Raw genomic sequence first — 22,103 nt, forward strand, 5'->3', positions numbered from 1 at the left:
TGCATGGTCAAACCTTTTCGCCTCTGCCTGTCAACATCTACCTTTCCTTCCTGCTGGAAATATGCCTTCATACAGCTTGATCCTAAGAAGGGTGACCGTTCCAATCCCTAAAACTACCGTCCTATAGCTTTGCTTTTTTGTGTATCTAAAGCTTTTGAATCAATCATTAACCGGAAGATTCAAAAGCACCTTTCCACTTCTGATCTATCTGATCGCCAGTATGGGTTCCGCAAGGGGCGTTCTACCGGTGATCTCCTTGCCTTCCTAACTGACTCTTGGTCATCCTCTCTTAGCCGTTTCGGTGAAACCTTTGCCATTGCGCTGGACATATCAAAACCTTTGATAGGGTCTGGCACAAATCTTTGCTTTCCAAACACCCTCCTACGGTTTCTATCCTTCTCTCTGTACCTTTATTTCAAGTTTCCTCTTTGACCGTTCTATTTCTGCTGTGGTAGACGGTCACTGTTCTTCTCCTAAACCCATTAATAGTGATGTTCCGCAGGGTTCTGTCCTATCTCCCACTCTCTTTCTGTTGTTCATTGATGATCTTCTTTCCAAAACGAACTGTCCTATGTAATCTTACGCCGCTGACTCAACTCTGCATTACTCAAGGTCTTTTAATAGAAGACCCACCCAACAGGAACTAAACGATTCCAGGCTGGAGGCAGCAGAACGCTTAGCCTCAGACCTTACTATTATTTCCGATTGGGGCAAGAAGAACCTGGTTTCCTTCAACGCCTCAAAAATACAGTTTCTTCAAATCCACTCGACACAATCTTCCAAACAACTATCCCCTATTCTTTGACAACATTCAGCTATCACCTTATTCAACACTAAACATCGTCGGTTTATCCTTAACTCAAAATCTTAACTGGAAACTTCATATCTCTTCTCTTACTAAATCAGCTTCCTCGAGGTTGGGCGTTCTGTACCGTTTCCGCAAGTTCTTTTCCCCCGCATAGCTACTATCCATTTACAGGGGCCTTGTCCGCCCTCGTATGGAGTATGCATTTCACGTGTGGGGGGACTTCACTCACACAGCTCTCTTGGACAGAGTGGAGTCTAAGGTTCTTCGTCTCATCAGCTCTCCTCCTATTACTGATAGTCTTCTACCTCTTATATTTCGCCGCCATGTTGCCTCTCTTTCGATCTTCTATCGATATTTTCATGCTCACTGCTCTTCTGAACTTGCTAACTGCATGCCTCCCCCCCTTCCCCTGGCCTCGCCACATACGACTTTCTACTCAAGCTCATCCCTTTACTGTCCAAATCCCTTACGCAGGAGTTGGCCAGCATCTTCACTCTTTCATCCCTCACGCTGGTAAACTCTGGAAAAATCTTCCTTCATCTGTATTTCCTCCTGCCTACGACTTGAACTCTTTCAAGAGGAGGGTATGAGGACACCTCTCCTCCCGAAATTGACCTATCTTTCGGCCACTCGTCTAACTCTTTTTAGGAGCAGTGACTAGCGGGCTTTTTTTTAATATTTGTCTCCTTTTTTTATGCCCTTGAACTGCCTCCTTTGCTGTAAAAAAAAAAAAGACACACACACACACACACACACACACACACACACACACACACACACACACACACACACACACACACAGACACACACACACACACACACACACACACACACACACACTATCAGCCTTTTTATATTTCAGTCAGTAAATCTATGTTTGATGCTTGCAGGTGGCCATTAGAAAATCTATGCGGAGCAACTTACAGCGCGTAATGAAGGACATCTTCTTGCCAACACACGAATCCGGCTGTTTCCCGAGCAGCACTACCAATCTCACGTACGAAGCTATGCTCATGAAGCTTTACACGGCCGCAAAGGAGGCTAGACTCAGAGTCACGGACAAAAACTTGATAACGACGCCGCTCCTCAACCAGTCCTACTACCTGTTCGACTACCCCGCACCTCGAGACCTCCTCATGGACCATCGGGACCTGGTGCGTTCCATTCTCAGGTTCAAAGACGAGGTAATCTCCAAGGCTATTGGAAACATTGACAAGGCCATCAAACCATACAACGCTACGTATTACCGAAGGGACTTTCCTATCGTCACTGTGCATTTTCGGCGATCGGACTACACTGACTACATCAAAATGCAATATAACATGACGCAGCTAGACGAAGTTTACTTCAAAAGAGCCTTTGACTTCTACAAGAAAAGGTGAGACGTGAGGTAATATTCAGTATTTGCATTGCACTTTTTTTTCGATGAAAAAATAAGTAATCACAAATGGTTTAAAGCTTAGCTTCAAACACACACACCTACACGCGAGAGCTCCGCAGTCGTTCGTTTTGTCATCGCGCTAATGTCTCGTTTCCTACTTAACCACTGCTCTTCTGTTGTTCTATATGTATTCTACTAACCTTCAAACCTCCCTGAAAATCATAGAAAAGAGTGAAGATCACAACTGTGAAAATAGCCATGAAATGTACGTGGGAGCCCGTTCCGCCGCGGTCGGTGTATCCCATGAAAATGGACGTGTTTCCGGTTCTGGGAAGAGCCTAGATATGCATTGTGCCACTTACCAATGATAACGTAGTGCACATATTACGTCCTATAAATCGCTAGTTGACTGGATATTTGAGATATATCTCAAATTCTTCTCATCTCACGGGGAGAAGCCACCATTAGCTCGTGACGTCATCAGGCTGTAGCGGAGTACAGGAGACGACAATACCAGTATTTACCATATTTTTTTTTTTATCAGCTATGGCCACTACAACTCCAAACTGCACACAACAGGGTATGTTATAGTTGCTTACTGAACACCTTAAGAGTTTTGGAAATATGTTAAATTATTAAAATGGGAGTGAAATCAACCGATTCGCCTCTGCTCTGCAGAGTACCTCAAAACTTCTCTTTGAATAATGGGCTATAGGTTCTCAGAGGGTGTATGTATAAACATATTGGAAAGTATATATGTTTATTGAGAGAGAGAGAGAGAGAGAGAGAGAGAGAGAGAGAGAGAGAGAGAGAGAGAGAGAGGTGAATAAGAAGACGTTGTAGCCAAATATTTCATTATCATAGGACGAGACAGTACTGAGGTGGAGAGAATAGTTGAGTTCGCGATTAAAAGTTAGTCCGAGGGGGAACTAAAAAGAATAATCAGGGTTGAATTTATATTAGTATGAGGGAAACTTACCTAGCCTAACCAAGAGAAAACAATGGCTCAGTAACGTCAGAGAGAGAGAATCAACGCCTGAAGATGAATAAGAAGAAAACGAATGCAGACCTAACATGGACCAGGGCAGACTGCTGGAACCTAACTGGCGCACTGGGAGCTGTCGTCGAACAGCCAGCCACCAATTTTTCCTTACTGCAGGATTCACTGGCACAGACAGAAATATCTTCCGCAGAGTACTTTTGTCCGTACTCTTGCACATTGGCACAAAGCACCAACGACTGCGGTTTACGTCTCCAGGCATTGCTTGCCACTAGAAACATACACCACAACAGAAATCTCGGAGGAATATTAAGTTGGCGGCCTCCTGACGTGACGTTATGACCAATCAGCACCCGTTTCCAATTCACGTGATTTTTCCTCAACTTTAATCCATATATTATACCACATATATTATTTTACATGAATAAAAAAATATTACCATAGCTGAATTTTAGGCCTATTTTTTTCCATACAAACAGAATTTAAAATTAAACATGTCCATTATGTAGTACTCCGCGGCAGCCAAACTCGCGGCTCACCACAGCTAAAATCAAATTGGCCTTTATTTACAGAGGGGCTTCGTCCCCCTAGACACCCCCGTAGGAGACTAAAACAGGTGAATATATATGAACTTCCTGTTAAGACAGGGGGGGAACTTCGCCCCACATCTCTCTCCCCGTGTTTATGTTTAGTCGCATTGGGCTACTCACTCTCGGGGCCGCGCGAATTCTCAGGAATTTCATGGCTATTTTTACACTTGTTTTGCGCTTTACATTATTCCCGATGGTTTCCCGTGATGTTTGCAGGTTAGCAGAAAACATATATATGAATGTAAACTGAAAAGAAAAAAAAAGTCGACTATGAAATAAAAACTGCTAATTTTTTTCGTTCCAAACGATACGTATTATGAAAAGTATATAAATTATCAGTAATTTGCCACTGACAGGTTGAAAGGGCCAGTGTTCCTTGTGCTGAGTGACGACCTGGCGTGGTGCAGGAAAAATCTGGCGACAAAGGACGTGGTGGTCATGGGTGAGTAACTCAGGTAATAATAGTGAAAGCAGATTGGCGAGATCGTTTTTGCGTTGCCCCGCGGATCCTTTCCTCCCCGCCGCTCTATCACACAGTCTCACTACCTAGCTGTTCCTCTCATGTGTTACCTATAGCTAACAGATGAGAGGAATGGATAGGTGTTGGGACTGTGTAGCAGAACGGCGGGGAGGAAAGGACCCGCGGGAGCCAACGCAAAAAAGGTCTCGCCAATCTGCTTTCACTATAGCTAAGTTAATCTATTAAACCATCCTCAATGCCCTCACCAATATCTGAAATTCTAAACACATCCCCTCCCTTTCTTAAAGATCCCTTACAAAGCTTCGATCTTTCTTATCCATGTCAAGGAACTCTTCAACCGTGACCAATTCACCCATTTCTAATGCATGGTTTCATAAATTTTAGTTCTGAAATCTTCCATTACTTTGGAGATTGATGATTATATTTGTCAATGTGTGTGTGTGTGTGTGTGTGTGTGTGTGTGTGTGTGTGTAGTAACTGCAAGTGCCTGTATCTGTTTCCCAGATGGAGCAACCGCGGCCGTAGATATGGCTACAATCAGCCTTGGAGACCACCACGTCACCAGTTACGGCACCTTCAGCTTTACTGCAGCCTTGTTGGGTCCCGGGCACATCACACACCCCATCGGCCACAACAGACGGTACAAGATCGTTGACTGTGTGCGATCACCTTACTTCCATTTTATATCTAGGGACAAGACATATGAGATTGACAACTCTCATGTAAAACTGGTGTAGTGTCTTTGGTGGCTCGGAGTTAATAGTGTAGAAAATATGGCGGCAGGAGAGACAAATTAGGTCAATAACATCAAGAAAAGGAAAATAGGCACGAGGACGTGTGGCATGCAAAGTTGCTGCTGCCAATTCTACGCCATGAACCATAGATGAGTGTGTTGCCACTCACAATGAATGAATCATACACAGCCTTAAATAATGTATGTGTCTGGCATCGATCATGGTTCCCAAACTAGAGAGTAAGTAGTGCCAGGCTACACGTACATACACCTACGTAGTAGCACAAGTGAATCATTGTTACTCTTGATACATGCATAGGAATGCAAAAATGAAGGGAAAAAAAGTATAATAAAATTGCATAAACTGTATACCACTAATATTGTGGGAGTCCTTTACCAGCCTGTATCTTCTAAGGAGATATCCTAGGCAACATGTCTGCGGTCCGAGGAAAAGTAAACTGACGGGTCATGATAAACACAACACAGAAACTTTACATTGTTTCTGGTAGTAATGGTGGCAGATGTTTATGTAGTTTCAAGATCAGCCACTAACGTAGCACAGGAACTCGGCAGCCTGTGGTTTAGGAGCATCAGTTGCGGGTTGCTTACGACCCTGGGAGGCGGCAGTGCTCTGAAGATACTGAGAGACTTTAATTAAGTTTGGGTGCTTCTTTTCGAGTGTTATTGCTGTGGTGGGTTGATTTACCTTCACATCATGGTATAAAACATTGTTGACAGTGTCAATGGTCAAAGTGCCTCGCCTCCTTCTGGCACATAAACCGGGAACAGGAGTACAAAATATAAAGATAAGGACGAACTTAAACAAATATGAAAGAAAGCTTAGGAAAGAATTACAGGAAAAAAAAAAACGAGACAAAGAGGAGGATTTTTTTTTTACTGGAAAATGATGGATATGGATATCAAGATGAGAATCAACAACGGAAAGAAAAGAAACATACAAATGTGCAAAAGAGGGCAAGCAAAACTATGAAGTGGGAATTAGGATTATGTATGCAATGACCCGAGACGTGGATAAAGACTCCAAATTGGGGTATTTATCGGCTCGACGATTGTGTCAGCCTCCTGTCTCATATGCCAGGGTTCGAGTCCCAGGCGGTGTAGGATGTGTGTGGAGGGGATGTGGGTGGTAAGGTGGACTTTGGTGGATATTTGGGCGTTGGTGGACGTGGGTAATTGGCTAAGGGACACACGGGTGGCAAGGTGGACGGAAGCGGGCGCTTGTGTGGCGGCGGAGAGGACTCGAGTGACTGGTTAGCCTTCACGACCGCTACCCAAGACTCTTCCTCCTCGCTCTCCCTCACGGTGAATCCCCGGCCCTTACTCCAGCCCTATTTTTTTTTTTGTGTGTGTGTGTGTCTTGTCCTGGGTCTCTCTTGCTTTCAGTTTCCAAGCGTCTTTATAACACGTCCCAGCTTTTCCCGCTTTCCTCCGATTAAATTTATTTTTGGTGACTTCTCGTGTGCCCTGATCCCTTTAGCCTTTCTCGTTTCCTTTTTCCTGTTCTTGCAGCCCCGTCCTCTCAGACTCCTCTTCACGATACAGCTCATCTTTCGTCTCATCTTCGCGGGATGTCTCTTATCCTGTTACTTTGACACTTACTTTCACGGTGATGCAATATGCCACTTTGTGTACCCTGGCAGCGCGAGAGCTTATTACCTGAATATATCTTATTCTTTTCTTGTACTTGATGATAAGCTGGCGATATTCTATTTTGCGGATTTTTTTTTTAACATTTTAAGGAGTTTATTAATATACTACCTCATGTGCGTTTTTATTAACTTCAAAAGTTGTCTCAGTTATAGATTGTTATACACATGCTTTTTACGACTCAAGTTCTCGTTTGTTCATGAATTTGAAGCGGGTGGCATGGAGACAGCCTTGGCAAAATTGCGTCGCTCTCACCTCTCTCAAGCCTAACCATTTTTTTCTCTCGTGTTGCGCCACATCAGCAGTACTTGCCTCTTTTTAAACTAAACTAGAATTTCACCTGAGATAACCTGAAGTTCTAACCCTCTTTTCAGCGTTTCTTCCCTACTGTGGGAATCAGCACCGGAGCTGTGGTCATTTATTACCTCCGCCAACGAAGTTGGAGGAGGTTATATTTTCGGTCCGGTCAGTATGTTTATTTGTTTGTTTGTTCGTTAACAGTCTCCTGTGCACAATTTTGTGGATATCTCAACCAATTTTTCAGGGAAGCTTCGTGTCCATCCAGAATAGAACCCATTAAATTTATGATGTCAATGGTCAAAGGTCAAGGTCAAGGTCGCACAAAACGTCAGACTGACCATAACTTCGGTTCTCGTCATCATAGACTTCAGACTTGGTTCATATTTTAGCTCATGGAAAGACGCACCTTGCATGGCCTTGACCTTGACCTTGACCTCGAAAAATTCGCCTAAGGTCAGAGTTAAAAAAAAAAGAGAATTTCATCAAATTTCGAAACAAATGCTTCCATATGATGCGTGTCCTTCCAGAATAGAACCCATTATTTTTTTATGTCAAAGGTCAAGGTCAAGGTCGCACAAAACGTCAGATCGGCCATAACTTCGGTTCTCTTCATCGTAGAGACTTCAGACTTGGTTCATATTTAAGCTCATGGAAATACGCACCTTGCATATCCTTGACCTTGACCTTTGACCTTGACCTCAAAGATTTCGCCCAAGGTCAAAGTTTCCCCAAAAATAGAATTTCATAAAATTTCGAAACAAATGCTTCCATATGATGCACCTTGCATGGCCTTGACCTTGACCTTTGACCTTTACCTCGAAAATTACTTGATCTTACTTGGTCACCTCTCCAAGCAGTGCACTCGAACCCCTTTGCTGACTCCTGACCGACATTTTTAAAGGAACACGTGTCGTAACCCGTAATCCGGGCACACAAGGTAGACGACACACTGTTTGCATTAGTGACACTTGACTTAAAATTCTGGTACTTTAGGAGTATTTAAAGGAGTTCGTAAATGGGGTGATGAAACGGTGTCGCCTTTCTTATATGTATTTTATTCTACCTTAATACTACTTAATATTACAAAGGGTAAAAATATTGTTTAAACCAGCGACTGGCTTACGAGACTCAATGAGTCTTCAGGTTTTCTTTCACCATTGGTTACTGACGTTAGCACTGGTATAATATTGAGTAAAAACTCGCACAATAAAGTATCATAGAAATATAATCCTAAGTAAAACTAAGATAATAGAACACAATAGATATGTTAGATACGCTTTCCTCTATGGTACCACATTACTCCATACTCACAGTAGCAAAGATGAATGTTCTACCCATGTTGTCTAGGGAAGGACAACTGAGTGTACAGCAACGAACAGAGTGCTGGTTGATCTGATCCCTAGCCTGAATAAATGCTTCTTATATAGGCATGACATACATACAGACATCACGAGGGTAATACGTCAGGCGTGTGAGTCATACATCAAACTCACACCAAGCTCATACAATAATCTACCTAACCGACATGTGTAATAAGGTCGATTTTAATCCTTAGTGTAGCTGTCACGCGGTGACGCAGCTTTGTTTTCATAACATTTTGTTCCGCGGTTGATCGTGTTTTGGCCGCGGTTGATAGTGTTTTGGCCGCGGTTGATTGTGTTTTGGCTTAGAGAGATAAGCGGGTGCGTTAATGGGCAATTGCAATTGTGTATAGGTTGGTAAATGAACAGTGTGTGTGGGGACAATCATGTCTTGGAGTCCGTGTTGTGTTTTAGCGGTCGATACCGCTGTTGTCATCGGAAAATATTGCCGGAGAAGATGATGACACTGGAGCGAGTGGTGTCGCAGCCCTCGGGGCACCACACACGGGCTACGCGAGCAAGGTAAACAGACTTGATTACAGTACAGGTGGTGGCAGATGGGGGAACCTCACATCCAGGTAGGATATTTGGTCAATATCAATATATTGCTTTCGCTCTGATTCTATAACCACCAACCCTTGGTCTGTCTTTGATCCGTATACTACCCTCACCCTATCCGCACCTGTCCTTTATGACTTAATACGGCAGAAGGTTCATCTAAGTGTGCACGGATGAGTCAGTCAGTGTGGATAATAAAGGCCTAAAAAATATCAGGACTGTGCTCTATATTAGGGGCGTGGTAACTGAGCACTACAGCTGATGAATAAGTAAACAAGTGATATATTTAGAATCACAGAAGTTCAGTCGGCTGTATAAAGAGGCATAATATAATAGAGCCTGGGAGACGATGTTATGTTATTGCTGAGGGTGATGTCGTTACTGATTTTATAAAGACTCTTGTTTTGTTTCAGTTGTAGCTTTTGTTGTTGTTGATGGTGTTGTTGTTTTTTGGTGGTGGTGGTGTCGTTATTGTTTGTGGTGAACGTTGTTGATAGTGGTATTAGTGTTGGTGCTATTGTTGTTGTTGTTGTTGGTGGTGGTGTTAATATTGATGCTATTGTTGTTGCTGGTGGTGGTGTTAGTGTTGGTGTTGTTGCTGGTGGTGATGGTGGTGTTATCGGTACGAGCTGCGAGGGTGACACGAGGGTGAGAGGAGGCTAAGGTCTGCCACTACATGACGAAAGTAGGACGTGTCTGCTCTCTTCCCTGCCGCTCTCACCTTGTCACCCCGCCACCCGACACACAAAGTCACCCTGAGTCCACGTGTACCCCCCAGACCCTTCTACACTGAAGGTTGTATTCTGAAACACTTCAGCGCCCAAGCACAAATATTTCATAAGGCTTTCGTGGGGGCTTCGGCCATTGCCATACATAATTTGATGACCCTGTTGGTAGTTTGACTCTTTTACTGTACCATGAACCTAAGAAACACTAATGACAACCTGGTTAATCTGTTTTTTGGCCTTTGGAAATAGTTTATGTGAGAGGCGGAAGCGTTTGAGAATACCGACCTGAGACCCATGACTACATCCACTAAACATCGCATGCCATCCCTACACTCCACTACGTGCCCCTACACAATACAAGGACACCCAGAGGCAAGGCTTAATATCAATGGAGAAATTCAAGGAAGATATCAATGGCTTCAAGTGAAATCTAATCTGGAATAACGATGGAAAGAGAATCAGAAATGGGAAAGTGGATGACTTGAATATACTTAATAGCAACGTAGTGAGTGCATGTACGAAAGAAAGGGAAAGATGGATGACTTTATGGACGAGGAGGATGTGAGGTGATGTGGTACAAAAGAGGTGCTGTATGCGAGCTGACTGGGCCTCTTACTGTCGTTTATTTGTTTTGATTTTTTGCACTGATCATGCACGGCACATCCATCAACAGTGATATATTCCTCACCCCGGCATTTCCTCCTTAAAAATTAAAACAACGCCCTAAAGATCCACATGGTTTACAGCCACCGCGACTAAACAGCCAGCAACCCTCCCCCCTTCTCTCTCTCTCTCTCTCTTGCTCGCTCTTTCTTTCTTTCTTTCTTTCTTTCTTTCTTTCTTTCTTTCTCTCTCTCTCTCTCTCTCTCTCTCTCTCTCTCTCTCTCTCTCTCTCTCTCTCTCTCTCTCTCTCTCTCTCTCTCTCTCTCTCTCTCTCTCTCAGGCGCAAGGCTGAATTTTTATCCTCAATAAACCGTTGATTATTACCGCCCGCAAAAAAAAAAAAAAAAAAAAAAAAAAATTGCGGAAGGTATTGTTTTCAGCTGTGTAAATTGTTTTTTTTTCTTCTGTAACGCGATAACTTCTGAACCATAGGATGTTGAAACTTTATAGGTGGACTACTAATGGCCCCACACAGGACAATTTCGATTTTCAAGGTCAAAGATCAAATATCAAGGTCACCGAGGTAAAAAAATAAAGCAATCCTTCCATTCGCACGAGTTTTGAGAGGTGAAGCAGGGCAGGACCTCGCCCAAGACTTCATTGCATATTTTCACATTTTGAGCACTCCGACCAGAGGGTGGTGGCAGCGGGCGGTTTGCACTCGTTAGAGTGTCCAATGTCTACTTATTATTATTATTATTATTATTATCACACACACGCCCACATTCACCACGTGATGGACGACGCGAGTTCGATTCCCCACGCTACCACCTGGGATTTTTCAGTCACCGCCGGGTGGCTTGAAACTACCCACATGCTGTCCTGAAGACCACCCATCAACCCGGACTCTAGAGGAAACCGTCCAAGAATCAAAAACGAGTTCCGGGGCGCAGCATGAGCCAAGAGAATATTGCGCCACTATAAACACTTGCCTGCGCCATGACGGGCTGGGGCCGAATACCATCCAGGCCCCTCAAGCAAGCCTACCGGCGCAATAGGCTGAGACGTAAAAAATAAATAAATAAATTATATATATATATGTATATATATATATATATATATATGTATATATATATATATATATATATATATATATATATATATATATATATATATATATATATATATATATATATACACACACACACACACACACACACACACACACACACACACACACACACACACACACACACACTGCACTACCCTCTGACCAGCGGAGAAACATTGCCCGATCACGTGAAACTGAATGGAAGACGAGGAGGAGGAGGAGGAGGAGGAGGAGGTGGAGGATATCGTAAATGCTAGGAGTGACCTTCAATGGGCAAGATAGAAGGGAGGTAGTAAGTGGGGAAGAGACATAAGAAGAACATAAGAACACAAGCAGTTTGCAAGAGGATGGTAGGACTACACGAGGAAGCTCCTGTAAACCTAATCCCACTTAGCCCCGGGACCCGTGAACGTATCTAACATTTTCTTGAATGTATCTATCATATTAGCACTCACAACATGACTGCCAAGCCTGTTCCACTCATCCACCACTTTATTAGTAAACCAATTCTTGCCTATGGCCTTGCTGAATCTGAATTTACACAATTAAACCCATTACTACGTGTCTTACTTGCGTTTCTTACTACCAGAACCTCATTAATATCACCTTACGATAAATTCTTACCCCAACTGAGTCGCGGTGACCATCCCCCAACCCCTACCCCCCCCCCCCAAACACCCCGCCAAGGCCACATGCACCCCCCCCCCCTCCCACACACACACACACACACACACATACACACCAGCCCCACATCCTCCCCTTCATGCCAGGTGACCCGCGTGGTAGCAATGGAGCTGAACTAAAAAGAGACATTACCTACACGCGGTCAATGATTGAATGTGGCTTGAGGTTCCTCCCGAAGAGACTAAAGCCCATATCAGTAAACGTATCGATCCCCCATTACGACTATTTTTAATGGTCACAGAGAAGATTATACTTTCATGGAGTATTTTCCTGTTCAGGATGCATAAGCCGTGTCAAACTATCACTGGGATCACAAAACAGTCCACGGAAACCTCAGGAATTTCAACGAGAGGCTTTTCCAACAGGCGAACCGAGGTGGCGATGCGTTTAAGATTACGGGCTGAACAGGTAAGAAAGGAGATGAAGAAATGGACTGCGCACCTTAAAACACCTATGTACCTCTTACTTCCTCCTCCTCTTCCGTGCTCCGTCCCTCCACACCTACAAAAAAAAAGTCATTGTGAGTTTCGTATTTTTTCCCATTCTTGCCTAAGGCTGTGCACGACAGGTCCAGGCTGCGTGCACGGGAAGGATGGAAGGAGGAAAGGGATACGAACTGAAGGAAAGGGAGGGTCAGAATACCACCAGATCGGCCCTTGCTCTGCCCTCCACCCTGCCTTACCTCCCCTCTCCTCCTCCCATCTCAAGAGCCGTTCCTCCTTTCCTGGCGGACCTAAAAAGAGATAACTGTTCGTCGAGTATTCCTGTTTTCCATCTCTTTCCATCGAGGTGAGGATGCATAGTTGTGAAAGCTTCGTCGTGTCACTCAAGGTTCGAAGCAGATGGACGTGACCTGACCCGCAGCGCCTCGACTCAACATTACTACTACTACTACTACTACTACTACTGCTACTGCTACTACTACTACTATTACTACCATAACACCTCAACAACACCAACAACAAACACACCTGTACCACCCAATTACCAAGCAGAAAAAAAACATTGATACGTAATTTTTGACCTAGTGTGAGGAGGTCAATACCGCTATCTTCACAGGGGAGACTACAACAACCACCACCATCTACACCACAACCACCACAACGACCACATCACCAGCCACAATCATCACCACAACCACAGCCTTGCCTTCAAACGACTGCCAGCTGCTTCTATTCCTCCTCCTCCTCTTCTCCCTCCCCCTCCCTGCTGCTTTCTGTTGTTGTTTTTGTTATTGTTGTTGTTGCTGTTGTTGCTGCTGCTGTTTTTTTTTTTGTTGCTGTTGTTCTTTTTTTTCTTCCCTTCGTTTTTTTCTTTTCTTCTTATTTATACCTTTTCTTCTTCTTCTTCTTCCTCCTCCTCCTCCTCTTTCGCCTCTTTATCTCTTCTTCTTCTTTTTCTTCTTTTTCACCTGCTGCTCCTCCTCCTCCTCCTGTTCCACCTCTTCTTTTTCCTCCTCCTCTTCCTCCTCTTCATCTTCCTCTTTTTCCTCCAGTTCTTCCTCCTCCTCTTCCTCTTTTTCCTCCTGCTCCTCCTCCTCATTGTCTTCATCCCGGATTCACCCGCTCTGCAACCTTTTTCTTCTTTTTCTTCTTTTTTTGGCCTCGATCACTTCCTTCTTGATTCCCTTGTGGGTGAAGATGATCTAGTTTTTGCGGTATTGAGGTGGTGGAGGTGACAGGGGGGGGGGGGGGTTCAGGTGGAGTTGAGGGGGGAGGGGGGGAGGGATGGAGGTGCTGGTGGTAGCGTAAGGTGGCGTCTGATGTGAAGAATGTGCAAGATGTGAAGGACTTTGTTGTAAAATGATGATTGTGTGTCTATGGATAGCTTTTTTTTTTTTTGGTGTGTGTGTGTGTGTGTGTGTGTGTGTGTGTGTGTGTGTGTGTGTGTGTGTGTGTGTGTGATGTCTCCACCAATATTTATTTCGTTGGCATCACAGGGTGTGATGGCAGCTGCCCCGACCTTTCCGCAGGCTGCTGTGACGTGCACCTCTAAGGAAGGAAAATGTCTGCGTGTGTTCGTGTGTCTGTGTGTGCGTGCGCGTGCGTGTACGTGCGTGCGCGTACGTGCGTGCATGTGTGCGTGTGTAGGCGTATGCGGGCTTCCGCTAAGGGTGTGGGCTACAGTCCGGAGGCCCACACATCGCTGCTGCGTTGCCGCGTGCCACTGCGATGCTGACGCGCTTATTCAGCCATGCCGTCTCACGGGGCTCCCCACTGCGCTGGCTGATGCGCCTGCCGATGTCCTGCAGCAAGTCTCCAAAGGCAGGTCCCAGCACGTCGCTAGTCTCCACGGCGAGAGGCACGAAGTCATATCGCTGGGCGAGGGCCGCGTAGCGGTGACGCTTGCGCTCTTCGGCAGCGCGTGCGGCGGCTCCGGCGGCGGAAGCACAGTTGATGGTGTGTGTGTGTGTGTCTGTGTGTGTGTGTGTGTGTGTGTGTGTGTGGAGCAGTGGTTTGGTATATGGACCGGGCAACGCGGGGTGACGAAGTAGGCGACGTTGAGTGACGGAGAACCAGGACCGAGGAGGGTGAAGAAGGGAGATCACGGAAGTAGTTAAGAAGACGGTGGTATGGGGATATGGGGACGAAGGTCATGGAAAGGGGTGACGGAGGCATGGGAGGGGTGAACGGGGTGATGTGGGGGTGACTGGCTTGGATAGGGCAGAGTGAGGTAATCGGTGCTGGAATGAGGATGAAAGAGGAGGAAAAAAATCTTGAAGGTGACGGAGATGGAAGCGATAGGAATGGAGACGGATGACAAAGGAAACACGAGGGACGTATACAATTGCTCATCCACCACTCCCCCCCCCCATCCCGTTACCAATTAATCAGTCACCTTATGAACGGCAGAATATAGAGTGAGAGTAAACAGTGCCCATATTCTCAAACATTTCCGGGCTTACACACCTACGTTTAATTAATAAGGCTTTCGTAGAGGTTGTGTGTATTTCCATGGGTAGTTTCATGGCCTTAATCGTAGTTTGACAATTCTTCTGCACCATAAATATGAAGACCAGATTGATCTCCTTTATGGCCTTTGAAAATATTTGTTGTGAGAGCCGAAAGCGTCTGAGTATACGCGCCCTGTAGGAAATGAATGATGGAAACTGTAAATGGCGTATGGTTCAGTCCGTATTCATGTTACTTTGAGGTCCGGGGTTCGATTATTTTCTTGGGAGACTGTACGGCACCTAGAAGCAAATATTTAGGATTGATAAATGTAGAAATATCCACCATCATCACCATCATCATCAGTAATTAATGATCCACAGCATATTGTAAAGACGTTCCCATCGTTTTCCATTTGTCTGTCTGATGTTGTTGTACTTCATCCTGCCCACTATAATTATCTCTCTCTCTTTTTCTCCACCTTGCTCTGGCCATCCTGACTTCAACAATTTCTGGGCTACTACTGTTGCTTTGGCTGTCCATTCGTTATCACTTCCGTGCATAATATAAATTGCCCATCATTAGAATAACAGATAGGGACAATGCAAATGGAGATGGGGGATAGCGGGTGAGACAAAGGTACCGTGCGGGGAGACAGGTGCGCGGAGCAGGAGGCGGCGATCTCAAGGTCTCCGCCGGTACTGCTTTATCTCATTAACCGCAGCGTCGCGTTACTGCTTCCCTTCCTGCGAGGCGGCGACGACAATGCGCTATAAGGTTCCGCTCGTCATATTGCACTACAGGAAAACCTCGATAACGAACGGTAGGGAGACATGCCATCACACACACACACACACACACACACACACACACACACACACACACACACACAAACTGTTATTGTCTCACCTTGACATGCTGTAGAGGTTAAAATAGCGTAATGATCCAATGTCTTTTTTTTTAAGGTGATTATCTCTCTCTCTCTCTCTCTCTCTCGCTCTCGCTCTCTCTCTCTCTCTCTCTCTCTCTCTCTCTCTCTGCTGCGTAGGCCTCTGTATGACTTTGTGGTGGGAGTCTCGTAAGTGAAATTGATATCGCGTTAGTGTTACTTGATATTATAATCACAAAAATATCAGTGTTAGTATGAGTGGTAAAATCAAACAGAATAATAAAAATGTAATAAAAAAAATGCTGGAATGAGTTGCGTCCACCCAAGTCTGTGACATCCGGGTTAGTGCAGCTTGGCCTTCCCCGGGCTTCACCCCCACCCCCCTGGCCCCCCTTACCCAGGTATAAGTAGACTCGCTCCACAGACTATAAACCAGCGGAAGGGGCGAACACTCTTGACCTGTTGATCGAGACTCCAAATGCGAACAGGATAAACGTATATATATCTACACAAATTACAAGTGTTTTTTCTCTTCTTTGTTATACAGCATGAGAGGCACCTTAAGGGCAAAAGACAACAAAAAAAAAATAACAAAAAATGCCCACCAGGTGCTGCTCCGACAACAGAGAAAAGAGTGAGTGGCCAGAAAAGTGGTCAGTTTCGGAGACAAGCTTGCAAAAGTGAGACAAGCTTGCAAAATATTCGTCAAAGTGTTCGTTTGCTCCCGATCTTATACACCTTGAGCTCCCAAAATCGATGCACGTAATGAATAAATCACTAACTATATAACTAAGTATATAAATGAGCAAATTAATAAATAAATAAGCAAAAAGGTAGCCAGGCACATTTCCTAGTTTGAGGAGATATGAGTAATCGTGATGCTGTACTCAGCCGAAGATCTATAAAAAATACTTATCATCTTATCAATAACAGATTACAAGACCCTCATCGTGTTTTTTTTCTGAGACATAATTCATTAACCCACTATAAGAATCGACGCCGCAACTACACTGGGCAGCTAAGACGAGAATCTCCGTCACCTTCCCGACAGCCATCTGCATCCCCTTCCCTTTCAACAAGAGCAATAACACCTCCACCACCAATGAACACCAACAAAACCATCACCAGTACCGCGATGACGGCTTCTTCTTCCCCCATTATAAGCAACACCAACATGAACTATATTTTCCCAAGACTGAAAACCCAAACCTACCCTCCTAACTTCTTTATCGCCCTCTTACACATCATCAGCTAACCACCCTCAGCCACTAACAACCACAATCGATCACAGTAAAATACCTCCCCAAGAGTAAGAACCCAGACCTACCCTCCTAACTACTTTATTACTCTCTTACCCATCATCACCTAACCACTCTCAGCCACTAACAACCACCATCAACCACCATTCTTCAACACAACTATCCACCAAGCAGGTCTTCATTCACCACAGCAACCACCGCGTATTGCAATTCACCACCTTTATTTACATACAATATACTCCTCCATCACTTTTTTTACAACATCCTTCCGTCCTTTGGTTACTATTTCTTTAATGCGTCTCATTCTCCATAGCAACGTGCATAACCTTCCTTTCGCGTTGCGGATTGGAGCCTTATTGTTTTTGTTTATCTCTCTCCAATCACTTCCTTGTGTCACCTGTCCTGCTCTCTTCACCTGTTCATTTTCGAAACACATCTGGGAACATCATCCACCTGGAAATCCTGTACGAAAAAATATCATGAAAAGGGATAGTGAAGAGGATACTGGGACGAGACAAAGACCAGTAGGAGGAGGAGGAGGAGGAGGAGGAGGATACGAGGACAACAGGATTTACTCCACCTGTCGACCCTGCTCCTCCTTCCCCTCCTTCTCATCTCCGCCCATCCTGCATCACCTGAATATCTCGCCCGTTTCCCTTTCTCTTTCCTCCGCCGCATACCTCACCTGCCCCTCCACGCCCCTTCTCACCCCTCCCTGACCCTCCCTGCCTCCACGAGCTCGTCTCTGTTGCATCACTCGCTCTCTTCCTGTTGATGGTGACGGTGATGATGACGATGATGATTATGATGATGACGGTAACGTAATTGATAATAATAAACATCAACAATTACTAAGAATAACAAAAAACAAGTGTAGCCACTAGCACATCCACACTCCTTTACTTTTTTTTTTAATTACTCACGAAGACATTCACTAGACTCACTATTAAGTATTATTTCTTTAACAAAACCTTTTCTGGTGTTACGAAAGACGCACTTCATAAGCCCCACGCTCGACTTAAAAGCGATGTATCCCAAGTTCGAATACCGAGCGGAGTGGAGACGGATGGGCAGCCTCCTTACACCCGCGCCCCTGCCCACCCAGCAGTGAATGGGAACCGGGTGTCAGTCGGGGGTTGTGTCCCGCCTCCCGGGATGGTGATCTGGTACCGCCACAGGGAGAAAACCCAAGGCCTCCAGATCCAGGATTTATGACCCTGACTCACTCATGTAAAAGAAGGTGACTACAAATCGGTGAAAACACACACACACACACACACACACACATACACACAAACACACACACACACACACACACACACACACACACACACACACACACACACACACACACACACACACACACACACACACACACACACACACACACACACACCTAATTACCTTTACTCTATCTTAGCAGTTCGTTAGGCTTTATGAAAATGAGTGCCTATATCGAGGATGCAAATGTTGAGTAAATACAGGGCGCACCAAGATGGGTCTGTAATGACTGCTTGTTTTTTCTCGTGTCCGTCGGTATTTTCAGACGCTTCCGCCTCTCACATCAGCTGTTTCCAAAGGCCAAAGAGGAGATCAGTCGCGTTCTAATGAGTGTTTTTGTTGGTTCATACCACAAAAGAATGACCAAACTACCAGAGGGATCATAAAAGTACCCCGGAAAATCCCCACAGCTCCTAAGAAAGTCTTGTCAAATGTGTCTGCTTGGGCGCTGAAGTGTTTAAGAATGTGGCCTTTAGTGTTGTCGATATGTTTACACAAAGTCCTGAACTCACTAGTAAAAATAACACTTTAGATATTCAGCAACTAAATAAAAGCGTGTGGTTATTTGCATCGATGACTGTGTGTGTGTGTGTGTGTGTCTCTGTGTGTGTGTGTGTGTGTGTGTGTGTGTGTGTGTGTGTGTGTGTGTGTGTGTGTGTGTGTGTGTGTGTGTGTATGTGTGTGTGCATGGCCTTGGTTCAAACAGCAATGGACATCCACCCAGCCCCCAAAAGGCAGCCATTCCTTGCACGTTCTTGTCACCTCATGCATACGAAGAGGCGCTTTTACCTCCGTTCTTGCACCTCTTCCCTGCGTCATTTTGTTACAGTATTTACGTTCCACTCACATCTTTTAATTATTCTTTCTTGAAGAGAAGTTACCTTTTTTTCTCTGTCTTGCATTTTTTTTCTTCTGGTTTTACTGATTTTGGTGATCTGTGCGTGTGTTAAAGACGTTCAGGGGAAAATAAAAGTTATTGTGTGTATAGTGACTTGCAGAGAGAAAGAGATGTAGACACAGATGAGTAGGTAGTTAGATAGTTAGATAAATTGACAGATAGAAAGAGAGATAGACTGAAAGTTATCCAGGCAGACAAAAAGGCAGACAGAAAAAAAACAAGAAGTGACAGAGACAAAACGAGAAAAAAAAACAGGCTAGTGAACATACAGACAGACAAGCGGAGATGAAAAAAACAAAAAAAAAAACAGGAATAGTCTACAAGAAACAGAACGAACAACCCAAAAACATCACCGTCACAGAATAAATCGGTAGCAAAGAGAGAAAAAAATAAAGAAATACGGGTACGATTAATTATGCTGAAGCCAAGGCTGAAAAGGGGGGGAGGAGGAGGAGGAGGAGGAGGAAGGGGGTGGAAGAGATGAGGGGAGGGAGGGAGGGAAGGTAAAGAGACGCAAGCGAGAGGGAGAGGGAATGTGGAATCTTCCCTCTCTCCCTCTTCCTCTCCCCCTCCCTCCCTCCCCCTTCCTACCCACACAGACGAGAACGTTGAGGGTCACCCAGTTTTTGCCCACCTGTTCCCCTCCCTCCTCCCCTCCTCCCCTCTTCTCCCGTTCCCATGCTGGGCTCATCCACGTCTCATCCTTCCCACTTGCCTCCTCCTCTTCTTCCAACGGGTGTCTTCTCCCTTCGTGACAAGCTTATCCAGTACAGTCTCTCTTCTTTTTCTTCTCTTCTTTTTCGTGTTTCTCCCTTCCTACACACGCTCTCACACGCTCTCTCTCTCTCTCTCTCTCTCTCTCTCTCTCTCTCTCTCTCTCTCTCTCTCTCTCTCTCTCTCTCTCTCTCTCTCTCTCTCTCTCTCTCTCTCTCTCTCTCTCTCTCTCTCTCTCTCTCTCTCTCTCTCTCTCTCTCAATGAATATTCTTAGGCACACGTCAGTTCCTAGCACACCTACCCAACAATATCACCATAAGATGTGCCGACAGTGACATTCAGCCCTCCACCCACGCCAAAAACCTCAGGATATATTTAGACTCCTGCTTGACGTTCGACAGGCACATAAGTGAAACCATAAAGAATGCAATGGAAACCTTGATGTTTATTAACAGGAACAAAGACCACTTCGACAAAGAGACACGAACCACCATCCTTCAGTCACTGGTACTCAGCACCATCAAATAATGCATCACCATTTGGGGGATTAAAGTAGCAGACGGGAAAGCCAGGAAATTTGATCACGTTACACCATTATTTAATTAATTGAAGGGGCTCAGAATAAAAGATCTTGCCACCTTCACCTTAGTGGTACCACTTTTTAAACACAAAATAAAAGTTCTCCCAGGCCATATCCTCTCCTTTCCAACTGTTAACACTATAACAAACTCACAAAGTAACACAAAATGAGAACAAACAACAGCAGACCTGCTGGTCTTTACGAGGCTGTTTGTGACAAACTACACTAACTATCTAATCAATGGTGGAAGATGAAGGACAGCAAAGGCGAAGGCTCCTCCCCACCCCCCCGCCCATCCAGCCAAAGCTGGCAGGAAAGGAAAAAGAACCATGCAGCATGGAAAAACTGCATGGAAATTATGTAGGAAAGAGGAAAGAACTACCATTACTGCTACCACAAACCGGGCGATAAAAGCGGACAAGGACACCAGTATTTGAAAGAACTTGACACGGCAGCAGAACAATCTGTATGTCCCCAGAACAAACATTGACACAAGTGTGAGAGCTCTTTCTGTACTTGGGCCTAAGCTGTGGAACTCACTACCTTGTGAAATAAAAGACTCCAATAACTTGTTTGTATTGAAAACGAAGCTCAAAAAGAAATTACTGACCTCTGTATGATCACAATGTATATCTTCTTCATTTATGTCTAATGTGTAATGTGTGAAGAAAAGTTTATTATTATTATTATTCTCTCTCTCTCTCTCTCTCTCTCTCTCTCTCTCTCTCTCTCTCTCTCTCTCTCTCTCTCTCTCTCTCTCTCTCTCTCTCTCTCTCTCAATAGGATGTAGGTAATCTGTATTATTGTATAACTGTTTAGTTATACAAAATTTACAAATTTCCTCTTTTTACACTCGGCTTATCATAATCTCTCTTTTTATCTATCTAACTCTGCCTGCAGGGATGGAGAATAAGGAGGTGGGACGGAGGGAAGGAAGGGAGGAGGAGAAGGGAGGAAGGAAGGAGTAATCTCCTTATATTCTTGTGTATCCTTGTGGAAGGAGAAAGGGAACGAAAAAGGAAGAAAGGGCAGACTGTGCAGTGTGTAGGGTCAAAAAGTTTCCAGGATGACGACGACGGAGGAAGACGAGAGGAAATAGGGACAGGGGGAGGAGGAGGAAGAGGGAGCGATGGATGGTGAGGAGGAAGATAACAGGTTATGTCGAATTATCAGGTACAGGACTGGTGGGAGGGAGGGAGGATGAATAAATGAATGAAGTAGGTACGGAGAGCGGAGAGGCTGGGAGAGGTTGCTGTGCCATGGAAGAGGAATTTAAATATATGCATTGGATATGTGATTGGGTGCGAAAGTGAGTCACAGTGAGTGATAGAAAATGTGAGTGTGGGTGTGTATGAGAGTGAGAGTAACAGTGAGTAATAGAAAATGTGAGTGTGGGTGTGGGTGAGAGTAACAGGGAGTGATAGAAAATGTGAGTGTGGGAGGGTGTGAAAGTGAGAGTAACAGTGAGTGGAGGAGAAAAGTGAGTGAGTGAATGAGTACGAAAGGGAAAGTAATAGTGAATGAAAGGAAATAAAAGAATGAAGGAGTGAGTGAGGAAGACAAGAGAGTGACAGAGAGATGGGG

At 44.7% G+C, this 22,103-nt stretch overlaps 1 protein-coding gene across 9 annotated transcripts in view; it reads left to right on the forward strand.

The window, feature by feature from the left end:
* Positions 1 to 5,362, forward strand: part of LOC127001699 (galactoside alpha-(1,2)-fucosyltransferase 1-like) — a 46,207-nt gene extending 40,845 nt beyond the window's left edge. For all 9 annotated transcript variants that reach the window (XM_050866742.1, XM_050866746.1, XM_050866741.1 and 6 more), the window contains 3 exons: positions 1,699 to 2,186; positions 4,136 to 4,221; positions 4,765 to 5,362. In XM_050866742.1, coding sequence (XP_050722699.1) covers positions 1,699 to 2,186; positions 4,136 to 4,221; positions 4,765 to 4,997 — 807 coding nt within the window. In that variant the 3' untranslated portion in view covers positions 4,998 to 5,362. The remainder of the gene's footprint in view (positions 1 to 1,698; positions 2,187 to 4,135; positions 4,222 to 4,764) is intronic.
* The last annotated feature ends 16,741 nt before the right edge of the window (positions 5,363 to 22,103 follow it).

The sequence above is a fragment of the Eriocheir sinensis genome, chromosome 21 (assembly GCF_024679095.1).
Source record: "Eriocheir sinensis breed Jianghai 21 chromosome 21, ASM2467909v1, whole genome shotgun sequence".
Classification (NCBI taxonomy): Eukaryota; Metazoa; Arthropoda; class Malacostraca; order Decapoda; family Varunidae; genus Eriocheir; species Eriocheir sinensis.